At 38.5% G+C, this 15,106-nt stretch overlaps 1 protein-coding gene across 15 annotated transcripts in view; it reads left to right on the plus strand.

Moving 5' to 3' along the window:
* Positions 1-15,106, plus strand: part of NEBL (nebulette) — a 371,607-nt gene that overhangs the window by 337,748 nt on the left and 18,753 nt on the right. For 11 of the 15 annotated variants that reach the window (XM_064368377.1, XM_021666830.2, XM_064368376.1 and 8 more), the window contains 3 exons: positions 19-190; positions 3,068-3,160; positions 4,315-4,464. In XM_064368377.1, coding sequence (XP_064224447.1) covers positions 19-190; positions 3,068-3,160; positions 4,315-4,464 — 415 coding nt within the window. Of the gene's footprint in view, positions 1-18; positions 191-3,067; positions 3,161-4,314; positions 4,465-5,612; positions 11,664-15,106 lie in introns of those variants that run through there. The other 4 variants (XM_021666840.2, XM_021666811.2, XR_010339481.1 and 1 more) reach the window with 3 other exon arrangements.

A 15,106-nucleotide genomic window follows, 5' to 3' on the forward strand; every position in this document is an offset into this window, starting at 1 on the left:
ATGATTTTTCCTCTTCAGGTAAAATACCATGAAGATTTTGAAAAGACAAAGGGGAGAGGCTTTACTCCTGTTGTGGACGATCCTGTGACAGAGAGAGTGAGGAAGAACACCCAGGTGGTCAGCGATGCTGCCTATAAGGGGGTCCACCCTCACATCGTGGAGATGGACAGGAGACCTGGAATCATTGTTGGTAAGCTGACGGTCTTTCTCGGTAGGTGTGTGTGGTCAAAAAGATGTGCTTGCTCTAGCTTCAGAATTCCCCTCTTTAGTCATCTGACTCCTCATCACATGTTGGGTGTGGTATCCAATTTAAAACAGGCCACAGGTAAGGTATTTTTGTATTACGTGGAATGGGATTTCTGGCATTTACCAGGTATCAAGTCTTTTCTAGTATTGGAAGTTCTGCCTTTAATGCCTTGCTAGTGTTAAGAATGTTCCTCCTTGTTAAGCAAAGAAGCAGCAGAGATGTGAGTGATAACAATGGTTGAACAATTACTTTGTTTTCTTTAGCCCGGGTGCTTGGTCAATGTGTTGTTCTGTTGACATCATGTGCATGAGTGGCAGAAATAACCATATTGTGTCTAGGTCCTTTTATCACAAATAGACATGCCAGGGTCATTCTGATGGCATTCCATAATAGTAATAGCTCACTTAAAAAATATTATTTCTGGGTTGGAATAGTTGAGAGCCATCTGAAAGTCTTGTAATTAGGAGAGCAAACTTGTATTCCTGCTGTTTCTTATAGTTAGGGAAGTTGTAGAAGGATGTTTGTTGAATCGTGGCTGAGATACCAGAAAAGATCACACTGAAGTATAATGCAGGGCTAGGAAAGATGGTTATTGATTTTTCAGTCTATATCAACAACTCAAGACTATTGTCTCTTTCAGGGCAGTTAACCTCTGAATTATGTAGTATAGTTATGTAGCTTGAAGAATATTTTTAGTATATACCAGCAGTAATCTCAGTGTTAGGTTTTCTTCATCTTTAAAAGTAGGAGCTTATTTTTTGGTACTAGTGAAATGCCATTTAGAGGTTAGTTATGTGGGGAAAGTATAAATTTGACAAGGTAATATCTTTACAAAACCAGGGTACTAAAGTCAGAGCTTGGATGATTATACTAAAGTGACTCTGAAAGTACTTTCCGAAGGATTCCAAATATTTTTGTAGGCAATTGATAACTGCTGATCTGCCTGAGTTGATTACTTAAAAGGATCACATTAAGTTGGATGGATGAGTTGTGATGTTTTCATTAAATGTGACACGAAACTAGAGTTTCATTGCTTTGTGCTAAATGGATGGAACTATCTTAAGGGATAGGGCAGGGGTTCTGATTTATCTCATTTAGGGTGGAACTGCTAAAGTCCGTACAGCTTACCTCAGGTCCGGCACACATCAGAGGCCAGGAATGATGGTGAGGTCGTTGCTAAAAACCATGAAACTGTCTAGACCTTGAGCTCTGAGAAATCAGTACTTAAAACCATTGAGGTTGAAATTATGATGTTTTTATTATACTTTAGGTTCTGGGGTACTTGTGCAGATCATGCAGGATTGTTGCATAGGTACACACATGGCAATGTGGTTTTCTGCCTCCATCCCCCCATCACCTACATCTGGCATTTCTCCCCATGTTATCCCTCCCCGACCTCCCCACTGCCCCCTCGCTGTCACTCCCTTGGCTCCCCACAACAGACCCCAGTGTGTGATGCTTACCTCCCTGTGTTCCTGTGTTCTCATTGTTCAACACCTGCCTTTGAGTGAGAACACAATCGTTTTTTAAAATATGTGTAACTCTTAAGTTATTTACTTGGCAATGCAGAAGTCGGTTTTATTCTTATTGGGAAGAACTGTTTTCCATTGAAGACTTGCCGTCATTTTGTTCATAAAATGAAGTACAATTGGCCAACATTAAACTTTCCAATGAGCCAGCTTCTGTATCAGGCATGAAAATACACATTGAGAGATTTTCTGAGTAATTCAGATTAAGCCAATTTGCGCTGCTCCTATTTTTGTTGGAGGCTCTGCTACTTCTTATGAGCTGTGTAACCTTGGCCAAGCTACTCAATTTCTCTGTGCTTCAGTTTCCTCATCTACAAAATGAGGATAATTATGAAACTTAAATTAATAGGTGTTAAATGAGAATAGTGCCTGGCATATGGTCAGCACTACATAATATTAATTAAAAACAGACGAGCAAATTTCCAGTTCCATTTTACAAATTGTTTTTGCTCTAGCTCCATTTCTGCCCTATCTCCATAACTAGGTTCTTATTTTCGAGTTGTTGGTACAGCTATAAACAGCTCATCTTAAGATCTGATGTTCTTTAGTTGTAGAGACCGATGAATTCAGAAGTTATTAAAATAGGAGGAGAATAAAGTGGTTTGCACAGTCTGCTCACTGACTATAGCAGGGGTCCATTGACAGCAGGAAGCTGATCTTATTTCTCTTTTCATTCGTATTTACTTGCTGTGTGCCTTGCTTATAACACTTTTTAAATAAGTGTATCTTATTGGATACACTTAGTTTGCACTCACAGACTCAGAATGAAAACCGGGCTTGCCACCACTCCACATTTAAAATACTTATTTCTTTTATAGGAAGGGAGCTTTTTTGTTTGGTTTTTTAAACATAAACTTCTCAATTGTTTCCTATGAGTTATTCACAAGTCCTGAATCAGAAACTCTAATCAAACATTTTGCCTGTTTCAGCCTGTGGAGAGCAAGAGTGATTGGGGGTTCAGGGGGTGCTGTTGGGGGGTGCATATAGCTGCCTCATGTGCTCCTGTGTTGCTACTTCAGCAAGGTCTGGCAGGACAGCTCAGTGAACAGACCAGGCAACTTCAATTTGATTATAAAGATTTTTTTAACAGATACTTGTGAAAGCAAATATATTTTCATTCTCTTCTGAAGTCAGCAGCACTGTGAGTTGGCTTAGTACGTTTTCTTTTTATATCCATTCCTTTGCAAACTTTGGCTTCACTCTTTAGGGTACTGGGTTTTTTTTAAAAAATTATTTATTTATTTATTTAATTCCTTCTTGATGAATGTTGATTTCTTCCTTTTGCCAAAAGACCTCAAAGTTTGGCGCACAGACCCTGGCTCCATCTTCGACCTTGATCCCCTGGAAGACAATATTCAGTCTAGAAGTCTACATATGCTCTCTGGTATTGCTCACTTTTTAGTTCCTCCCATTTATGTGGTTTTGTCCCAAAATTGAAGCCACTATGAACTATAGAGGTTCATTGTGCTGTGGAATATAAATTTTAAGACTGAGAATTTGGGAAACCAAAAAAAAAAAAAAAAAAAGGCTATGTTACTTTTAAATACAATTAATCATTGATGGAAAAAAACTTGCAAAAGAACTTTTTAATATATACTAATTAGTCTATCCTGGATTCATTTAAATAAGCTTTTTATTAGTAAGAATGCTTTTATAGAATTTCTGGGTTTACAAATGCAGTTACTTGGAATGCACTAAACCATTGAGACAAGAAGGAGATTTGTTTCATGAAGTACTGTTACAGTATTTTAAAGGGAGATTTAAAGAATTATATATAGAACAGTTGAAAGATTTTCTATAGGGCATCATAAATGTTTTAAAATAAGTTTTCAAGTATCCTTAAAGTTTTCTTTGAGATTTTATGTAATATAAAATGAATAGTTTACATAGGAAGCATAGTTGACTTTTAACTTAGATTGCAAGTTCATAATTAAAGGCAAAAAATGAATAGTTGGGGTATGAATGATAGCTTGATTTGACATTTCAAATTTTATCTGGCAGTTACACAATTATGTTAAACAATAGATAGCTATGTCATTTAGATCTTGCTCTAACCCCTGATTTCTACTATTTATTTAATTGTTGATATTAATAAGATTGAATACCCAAGGCAAAGTAGGAATTCTAGTACTTTTATAGTTAATTTCATTCATCTGTTTAGCCAAATGGTGTCATTTGTTTTTCTAAAGATATAGAAAAGGCAACAAACACTATATACCTGGTGATAGTTTAAAGGAAAACCAGAGATTACGATTAACAAAAATTTATTAGTTTATCAATGTTTTCTTAGTCCTTGTCAATTTTCTGTCCCTTACTTTCCTTTAAAATTGAGACTTAAAAAAGCATAAAATGACAGTTAAGTCATTCATGTAGTTGACGCAGTGCATGCTGAAGTTTGGGAATAGGTGCCTAGAGCTGAGATTTTGTTATTCTTTACTAAGAGATTGCTTTTCTTCTCTGTTAAGCTTTTAAGTAATTTTTTTGTTGATTTTGCTTTTCAAGTCAGTCACACGTGTAAATATTTTCCCTCCAATATAGAAAGAGCAAGTCACTATAGGCGACATTGGTCTCGATCTCATTCCAGCAGTACTTTCGGTACAGGTCTGGGAGATGACAGGTCAGACGTCTCCGAGATTTACCCTAGCTTTTCGTGCTGCAGTGAAATAACACGACCGTCTGATGAAGGAGGTATCAAACAACATTCACCGCTCACAAAGAAAATGGATTTGCTTTTTTAAGTGTGTCACAAGAGTGTCTTTAACATTCTCTTCACCTTTGCATGAACATCTAGCCTGGGTGTGTTTGAGAATTTAAAATTAAGTTCAGAAAGTTAATAGTCCTTTTTTTTTTTTAAAGAAAAAAAACCGCTACTAATTTGCATTTCTGCATGTTGTTTTTTCCCGTCTTCACTATTATCACAGCAGTGGATTTGTAATGACAAAAGGGTCTTGAGATTTGCTACTTGAGTCTGTTTCACTCATATAACTACTTGAGTTATGAGTTCTGCATAGTTTGTATCTGATTTCCATTAAGGAAAAAAAAATCAATCTTACAGTAATATTAGGGTACCTAAGAGATTACAATGAATGTGTATATGTTTAAATATTAATATAAACTTGCAGACAGAGTTAGATCTTACCAAAAGAAATTGGGCATAATACTTGGGATATGAGAGGATTTTTTTTTTTTAATGAGAAATACGTTTGGTTGTTAATAAGATTCTCTCTATTTTACATACCCACTTTCCCCCATATCTTCTGTTTTCTGCATCCAGGCTGATGGATTAAGGCTAGAACTTCAATGAATTTCTTTGGGATGTTAAACTAATTTTACTTATAAAGCTGTCATTAAAGGTTAAGGCTAAAATGTTTCCTCTCGTTGCAGTTGTATTTTAGTACAGCGAGGAGGGGAAAGGACTGAAGCATATGAGAACAAAAGCAATACCACATTTCCCTTTCAACTCAAAGGCCATATTGCTGAAATCCCAAAGGCAGGAAATTTTGAGTTTGGGCAACTCAACCTCGGTGGGGAAAAAGTAATGTGGTTGAGCTGTGAAAGAGCTGGTTGTTTTATTGTAGGTAAAACATGCAGGAGATCTCCCCTTTTTGTGTCTGTCTGAATAGCTAATGAAGAGTTCAGTAACTTCCTGATTACTTTTTTTTTTTTTAATACAGAGTCGTGCTCTGTTGCCTAGGCTGGAGTGCAGTGGCACGATCTCAGCTCACTGTAACTTCCACCTCCTGGGTTAAAGTGATTCTTTGCCTCAGTCTCCTGAGTAGCTGGGTCTACAAGTGTATGCCACCATACCTAGCTAATTTTTATCTTTTTTTTTGTAGAGACGAGGGTCTTGCTATGTTGCTCATGCTGGTCTGGAACACCTGACCTCAAGTGATCCACCCACCTCGGCCTCCCAAGTGCTGGGATTACAGGCATAAGCCACCACGCCCGGCCTCTGATTACTTTTTTTGGATGTGAGGTCACTGATTTCTCCCCTGAGTGTCCTTCCTGGTTCTTTAGATGCAGAATAATATTGACATTTAAAGAGATAAATAAAACCCAAAGCAAATACAAGAACTGATTTTGATCAGCCTTATTTACTGTTACTCAATTCAGCATTTTGGAATTGATGTCTCTCCCAAAGGGAATGTACTAGAGAGTCTTTGTTTCATGAATGACCCTTTACTTCATGTCTGTCCTCCGCAGCACATCATTCGTTCATTTAGTCACCAAATGTTTACTGAGTGCTGTTTGTGCACTGGCCAACAGCTTAGATCTGGCAGTGCACACAGCAGTGAGCAAAAGAAACATGAATCCACTGTAAGCGGCTTAGAGGCTGTTGGGGGGCCTTGATATTTAGCAGACACTTACACAGGTAATACGTACTGTTGAACAGAATCAAGCCTGTGGGGGTGGGATGGGGGCTACAATACCAGGGCGGCTCCATCTGGCCTTAATGTCAGGGAAGCCTTCCTCAGGGAAGGGGTGTTTGAGTAGAGATGCGAATGCTGATGGACATTAACGAGGCCATGGGGCTTTGGGAGAAAAATGTTTCTGATAGGACAGAGCATACATTGGATAGGACAGAACATTGAGATGTTCAAGTGGAAGCAGCACACACGCAATTAGAGTTTAGAAGAGGAGGCCGCAGTGGAGATCAGTTTGGAAATGGTCATCCATGTCTGATTTAGGTCCTGAATGAATCTGTGTAGAGACCAGGAATTCGGAGGTCCTTTGCCTGGACGCCTCTACTCCCTCGGCACCAGCAGACCACACCCATGTCACTTGGCTCTTTGTATTCTCTCCTCCAAGGCTATAAAAACCTACTGCTGTTAATCACCTCTTTTTCTTCTCAAGGCCACATTTCCTCTCTTTTCTAATTATTTCTAGCAAGAGGACACTATCCTAAGCCAAACTGAATGAGAAAATGTCTCCTTGTAAGAAAGTGTAGGCAAATATTCTTGCATTTATACTAGAATTTAAGAGTAACACATGGGTAAGAGGTAATAGTCACTTATTTTTTAAAGGGGGACTTTCATACTCTTTCAAAGATGGTGGGGGAGATTTTAGATAGGCAGTGATGACTCAGTGACTGAAATAATGTATTATAAGAAAAAGTTGGCTTTTTAATTTTAATTTTAATTTTTTTTTTTTTTTATTGTACTTTAGGTTCTGGGGTACATGTGCAGATCATGCAGGATTGCTGCATAGGTACACACGTGGCAATGTGATTTTCTGCTTCCATACCCTGTCACCTACATCTGGCACTTCTCCCCATATTATCCCTCCCTGACCTCCCCATCCTCCTGCTGTCCCTCCCTTGCCCCCCACCAACAGACCCCAGGGTGTGATGCTCCGCTCCCTGTGTCCCTGTGTTCTCATTGTTCATCACCCACCTATGAGTGAGAACATGCAGTGTTTGATTTTCTGTCCTTGTGTCAGTTTGCTGAGAATGATGGTTTCCAGATTCATCCATGTCCCTACAAAGGACACAAACTCATCATTTTCTGTGGCTGCATAGTATTCCATGGTGTATATGTGCCACATTTTCCTTGTTTAGTCTATCGTCAATGGGCATTTGGGTTGGTTTCAGGTCTTTGCTATTGTAAACGGTGCTGCTATGGACATACGTGTGCATGTATCTTTATAATAGAATGATTTATAATCCTTTGGGTATATACCCAGTAATGGGATTGCTGGGTCAAATGGAATTTCTATTTTCAGGTCCTTGAGGAAGCTCCACACTGTGTTCCACAATGGTTGAACTAGTTTACACTCCCACCAACAGTGTAAAAATGTTCCTATTTCTCCACATCCTCTCCAGCATCTGTTGTCTCCAGATTTTTTAATGATCACCATTCTAACTGGCATAAGATGGTATCTCAGTGTGGTTTTGATTTGCATTTCTCTAATAATCAGTGATGAGCATTTTTTCATGTATTTGTTGGCCTCATATATGTCTTCTTTTGAAAAGTGTGTGTTCATATCCTTCTCCCACTTTTGGATAGGTTTGTTTTTTTCTTGTAAATCTGTTTTAGTTCTTTGTAGATTCTGGATATTAGCCCTTTGTCAGATGGGGAAGAGCTAACGATCCTAAATATATACGCACCCAATACAGGGGCACCCAGGTACATAAAACAAGTTCTTAACGACCTACAAAAAGACTTGGACTCCCACACAATAATAGTGGGAGACTTTAACACTCCTCTGTCAATATTAGACAGATCAAAGAGACAGAAAATTAAGAAGTATATCCAGGACTTGAACTCAGATCTGGACCAAGCAGACCTAATAGACATCTATGGAAATCTTCACCCCAAATCCACAGAATATACATTCTTCTCAGCACTGCATTGCACCTACTCTAAAATTGACCACGTAATTGGAAGTAAATCACTCCTCAGCAAATTCATAAGAATGGAAATCATAACAAACAAGTCTCTCAGACCACAGAGCAATCACATTAGAACTCAGAATTAACTAACTCAGAACTGCACAGCTTCATGGAAACTGAACAACTGGCTCCTGAATGTCGACTGGATAAACAATGAAATGAAGGCAGAAATAAAGATGTTCTTTGAAACTAACGAAGACACTATGTACCAGAATCTCTGGGACACATTTAATGCAGTGTCTAGAGGGAAATTTATAGCAATAAATGCCCACATGAGAAGCGAGGAAAGATCTAAAATCGACACTCTGTCATCAAAATTGAAAGAGCTAGAGGAGCAAGATCAAAAGAACTCAAAAGCTAGCAGAAGACAAGAAATAACTAAGATCAGAGCAGAACTGAAGGAGATAGAGGCACAAAAAACCCTTCAAAAATCAATAAACCCAGGAGCTGGTTTTTTTGAAAAGATCAACAAAATAGACAGACTGCTAGCGAGATTAATATTTTTATTTTCTGAGATGGAGTCTCACTGTGTCACTTAGGCTGGAGTGCAGTAACACGATCTCGGCTCACTGCAACCTCTGCCTCCCAGGTTCTAGCGAGTCTCCTCCCTCAGCCTCCTTAGTATCTGGGATTACAGGTGTGCGCCACCACACTTGGCTAATTTTTGTGTTTTTAGTAGAGATGGGGTTTCGCCATGTTGGCCAGGCTGGTCTTGAACTCCTGACCTGAAGTGATCCATTTGCCTCAACCTCCCAAAGTGCTGGGATTACAGATGTGAGCCACTGCACCCAGCCAAAAAATTGACTCTTTGGAGTCATTTATAAACTTCTGTTGTTCTCAGTCCCCTGTTTGAGGCCAAGATGCTCTGTTTTTAGGGACATTTCCTATTTTGAAAAATAGATACTGAGGTAGGAAGAAAAAGTCAAGATGTACCAATAAGTTTTATAACATAAACACAAGTGACAGTATGCCTACAAAAGATCTGTATGAATTTGAAAAGATTTTAGGATACATCAGAATATGCTAATTTAATTTAAGTGAAGCAAAACACATTCTACCAATTGGCACCTGAAGTCTGTATTCAAATGATTAGTGACATATATCAAACCTCTTAAGTTCAATACCACCTCTCTGCTTCCCCTTTCCCTGCAAAAATCCCTTTTCTGAGCTTCCCAGTTTGTTAAGTAGCAACTGCAACTTTCCAGCTACTGAAGTCAAACCCTGTGGAGTCATCCCTGACTCTTGTCTTTCACTCACATCCCACATCTAGTTCATTGGCAAATCTTGTCAGCTGGACCATGCCAAAAATATCCAGAATCTGAGTGCTTGGCCCCACCTCCCTTGTTGCTACCATTGTCAGCCACTGCCATCTCTCATTTGGACAATCACAGTTGCCTCCTGACTGGCTCGCCTGCTTCTGCTCTGGCCATGCCATCTTCTACCCACCCCCTGCTCTGATCTGTTCTCCACCTGGCATCTGGAATGATCTTTTTGAAACCCAGGTGAGATCATGTCAGTCTTCTACCATTTTATTCTGAATATAACCCAAATCCTCATTATTGCATATAAGGCGCATGTCTGATCTTGGGCCCCGGTCACTGCTTTGAACTCACTTCCTGCCATTCCGAGTACATCTGTCCACTCTCACCATTTCTGGTGTCCTTGCTTTACTCAAACTTTCCAAGATTGCTCCCCCTACTTCCCAGGGCTTTTGCACACACTGTTTCCCCAGCCTGGAACATTCCTGCCACCCCATATATTTACTTAGCTAAATGCCATTTTTCTTTATGTTCAGTGGGTCTGTAGCATATTCAACATTGGAGCCCAAGACTAATTCCTCTTAAGTGGAATGATGCTCGGTTAGTTTCTGCTGATGTTGAAATAAATCATATTACAGCTAGAGGCCATAATGGTAGGGTTAGTCATGTGAGCCCTTGTGTGGCGATGAGGGTTAATGAAGCCAGTGATCAACGTATCAAGAGAACTAACAGGAGGATGATTTCTACGGCAACTTTGTATGGAATTGTATGGGGTACTGTTTGAAGTGTGCTAATGAGTGCATAGTTTGAATTGGGTACCCAATGCTCAGATGAAACCCTCTCTAACTACCAGAGATAAAATAGCACCCCTTTCCTAACTGTCCCTTTTCTCTGCATTTTTTCCTTCATAGCACCTGATACCACTTCAGATATTATATATTGATTTGTGTATTTGTTTGGCTCTCTCTGCAAGCCCCACAAAATCAGAGATATTGGCTGTTTTGTTGACTGTTGTATCTCTAGCTCTTAGAATATACATTCAGCAACTATTTGGAGAGGGCATAAAATGGCCAAATGAATATTTTATAAACAAGGACCACATGCCTAACTATGTAAGTATAATTATTTTTCTAAAATAAAATTCTCCTGGGGAAGGCTTTCAAGAAGATTCTCGCATTTTTGATGATGTTTTGATATGTTTCAATGACATTAAAGCATAGCCGAAAAAATATTCTAAAGTGGAAACATGCCCAGTGTTTTTCTTTTTTTCTGGTAGAGAAGGAAAGAAGTCTCCATGATTTCTCAGTGGCTTTGAAATTTAGAATCCCCTTTGAAATGTGTGCTATGCTGGGCTCTCGTGAGAAGGTGATGATTGAGTCCATAAATAGAGATATTTAGGGTGATGAAAGTCGTTAGTGCTTTTAACAGTAACAGTCAGTCATATGCATTTGTTTAAATTCTATCCCAGAAATTGAAAAGAATTTTATAACAATACTTGTTAGGGGTAAGATGAAGAAAGGAAATGTTTATAAATATTTAGAAATGCTATTTTTCTTCTTGATTTTGTTGATTCTTTTAAATTTATTCTATCTACTTTTAAAAACAAAATATAGCTAAAATTTTTTGGTTCAAGATCATCTTCCCAGTACCACTGCTATAATGGGCTATTTTAAGGATTGATTTTTCTTTTTTAATGTATTAATTGATAAATAATAATTGTACATATGCATGAGATACTGAGGGATGTTTTGATATATATACTGTATAGTGATCAGAACATGGTAATTAGCATATCATAATTTTGAACATTTATCATTTCTTTTTATTGGGAACATTAAACATCCTTCTTCCAGCTGTTTGAAACTATATAATATATTATTGTTAACCATAGCCATCCTACAGTGCTATAGAACACTAGAATTTATTCCTCCTGTCTAGCTGTAATTTATATGATAAAATGTGTCATGTCCCAGAAAGGTGTCTTTTAATATTTGATTCTCCCTTTAGTTGGGGTGGGGTGTGTGTCACTGGTCTCCTGTGGTGGCCAAAACCTGAACTGGAGGATGAGACATTGGACTTAAGTCCCAGTGATCTCACTACTCGGTCTGGGTTCTCAAAGAGATCATTTAACCTTATTAGGCTTAGATTCTGCATCTGTCAAGAATAGTGCAGAACAAGAAGAAGATATTTTATATTTCCTAAACTAAGTGCCCAAAATAAACATTTTCTTTCTCTTCTTTCTGTGTGTAAGAATGTGTTTATGTTCTGAAAGTGGTCTGTTTTACTTTATGAATTAAGTAGTTGGGCAGTCATGAGAGTCACAGTGTTCATTACTTCTTTTGAGTTAGAGCAAGTTCCGAATGTTAGGACAAACAGTTGAACAATCAGCTCATTTCCTTGAGGCAAAAGTACAAGGTTTTCATCATTCACATTTGGTTTTCATGAGTATTAACACATAGGCCTTCTCCTTTAAGTTTTTATCATCGTTTTAGTTATGTGTTTCTCTTGATATTTTCCCATCTTACTTTGATTGCTCAGTATTTTCATTTTCTTATGTGATTATTTTGAGTTTTCTTTCCTTTTCAGTATACTTTCCAATGTATTAAGTTACCAAAGGGTTTTCATTTTACATCTCTACTGTGTTACTTTGATTTAAGAACAGAGGCTTTTATTTAAACTTTATCCAATTTTGTTTTGATTCCTAAATAGTATTATTTGAAATTGTCTTTCCTGCCTTTTGGTATTACATTCACTTAACTTATATTTTACTTGACACACAGCTCCTTTGGTGGAAAGGATCCTGATGGTTTCAGCTTATTTTGCTGTGAGGTTTCCTTTGATCTTTGTGTTTGCCTCTAGTTCATCGCCTGCAGAGTGTATCTGCCTCCTGGTATTACTTTGTCTTTGGTTTTCCTTAACTTGGAGTTTTCTGGTATTGCAAGTATTTGTGTGTGCTTGCAATCCCACCCAGTGCTTACCTGCCTTGATTTGAACTTGTATGCAGTTTTGCTTCAGGTATTTTGTGTTTCTGTTTTCCTCTGGAAAACATAAAAGGATATGGGAGTGTGATGGGGAGTGAAAAACAGATGCACTTTTCAAAATAGACATTTTCAGCTTTCCAACCTCATGACCTTTCCCATTTTGCTGTGAGAGAATCTTATGGCGATGCCCTAGTCCTGCCTTAACTGATGGAAAGTAAGTTTCTAAATTTTGTGGCAGTTTAACCCACCCTAGCCAGGCTGTGCTTCCAGCATTTCATCCCATGTAATACATATTCAAGAGTTGCAGGAGATGCTCCAGTATATTCTGGAACTCTCAGTTTATCGTCCATAGCGTGCCAAGAGGGCAGTGCACCGGTGGCACAGCCAATTGCCCTGGTGTTTTACTGATATCCGTAACTCCATCTGCTCAGTCACCAAACATTTATCTAGTATCTCTTGTACGTGTGAGATACTGGGAACACAAAAGGAAACAGTTATTGTTTTCGGAGAACTCGGATTCTGGTGGGTGAACCAGTTGAGTAAAACCATTGTGCTCAGGAAAGCATTGTGATGGAGTATTGTATAGGGTTAGAAATAGCTCAGTAGAGGCCAGGCAACTTATGCCTGTAATCCCAGCACTTTGGGAGGACAAGGCAAGCAGGTTACTTGAGGTCAGGAGTTCAAGACCAGCCTGGCCAACATGGCAAAACCCTATGTCTACTAAAAATAGAAAAATTAGCTGGGCATAGTGGCAAGCACCTGTCATCCCAGCTACTCAGGAGGCTGAGGCATGAGAATCACTTGAACCCAGGAGGGGAAGGTTGCAGTGGGCTGAGATCACGCCACTACACTCCAGCGTGGGTCACAGAGCAAGACCCTGTCTCAATAAATAAATAAATAAAAAAAATAAATAAACAAATAAAAAACCAAGTAGAGAAATGGGGAAGGAGTATTCTAGGCAGGAACAGGGCAGATGAGAGATAGCATAGCACATTGGGAACTTGGTGCAGTTTGGCACATCTTGAGTCCTGGGATATGTGTGTCTAGGAGATGGGCTGAAGAAGTCTGGAACCAGAGTGTGGGGAGTGCTGAACCCCAATCTCTGCAGAGATGGGGCTCAAGGGAACATAGTCCCAGCACACTTTCCTTGGATTTTATCCTGTAGGAAACTTAAATGCTATTTAGAGGACCAGTTACCTAGACTTTATAGGTGAGTTGAGTCTCTTCCTTGGAGGTTTAATCCATTCCTGGAGCTTCTCTAAGAATACGGTCTGCTTTGCATTGTTTAGATTTTTACCAAGAAATTGACTCCTCAGGCATCAAGAGACAAAGAGGCCTTCTCAGGGGTCTGTTAGAGGGGCTAATGATGTAGAAACAGTATTGGTCGATTTTTGTTTTCAAATGTCACAGCCTCTCTTATTGTGAGCATTTGTTATTTATGCAGAGAAGAAGCACTGAAATTACATAACCAGAAAAACCTATTAGAAAATACACTCCTAGGAAAGGAAACTTTAGTACATTGTTGGTAGGAATGTAGATTGGTAAAGCCATTATGGAAAACAGTATGGAAGTTCCTCAAGAAATTAAAAATAGAACTACCATACAACTCAGCAGTTACACTTCTGAGTATATACCCCAAGTAGATGAAACCACCGCTTGTAAATATATCTTCGCTCCCATGTTCATTGCATCTTTATCATAATAACCAAGATAACAGAAACAACTTAACTGCCCATCAAAGGATGAATGGGTAAAGAAATTGTGGTCCACATACACATACAATGAAATATCATTTAGCTTTTAAAAAGAAGGAGACCTTGCCATTTGCCACAATATGAGTGGACCTGGACGACATTAAACTAAGTGAAATAAGCCAGACATAGAAAGAAAAATAGTGCATGATCTCACTTATATGTGGAATCTGAAAAAGAAAGGTCAAATTTATAGAGATAGAAGATAAAACAATGGTTACAATGGGTGGGGGATGGGGAGATGTAAGTCAAATGATACAAAGTAGCAGACATGTAAGATAAACACATCTAGAGATGTAAGGTGTAGCATGTGGACTGTACTTAATACAATTGTAGTGGAGATTTTTGTTAAATAAGTAGATTGTAGCTGCCCATTTCTCTCTCTCTCTCTCTCTCTCTCTCTCACACACACACACACACACACACACACACACAACTGTGTCAGATGGTAGGTATGTTAATTTGCTTCACTGTAATAACCATTTTACTACCTACATGTATTTCATAACATCATGTTGTAAACTTCAAATATACATGAGATTTATTAATGAAAAAGAAAATACACTCTTGATTTAGAACTATGTATCTTCATTTAAAATAAACTTGCTAGTGTTTCTATTTTAGCCGCTGCTTGAGTCTTCTGACCACTGATTGGTGACCCTTCAAGACCACCCCCCAGTCCAACTCCTTGATAGCCTGACTTCTGTAAAGAATGTGCAATCAGCAAGAGAATTTCAGTTGTATTTCTCAACTGTATTTGAGTGTTATTTCCAAACTGAATTTGAGAAGTTTCTTTAAATTTGTCCCCAAAATGCCCTTGTGTTTAAATTTGCCCCCAAAAATGCTATCTTCATTTAAGTTTAGGAAAATTTGAAGAAGTGATGATTGAAATTCTAAATTTCTGTGAAGAACCGAGAACAGCAGCTCACACCTACAATACCAGCACTT

Source organism: Aotus nancymaae, unplaced genomic scaffold, assembly GCF_030222135.1.
Source record: "Aotus nancymaae isolate 86718 unplaced genomic scaffold, 86718_ANA_hifiasm-v0.15.2.pri h1tg000077l, whole genome shotgun sequence".
NCBI lineage: Eukaryota > Metazoa > Chordata > Mammalia > Primates > Aotidae > Aotus > Aotus nancymaae.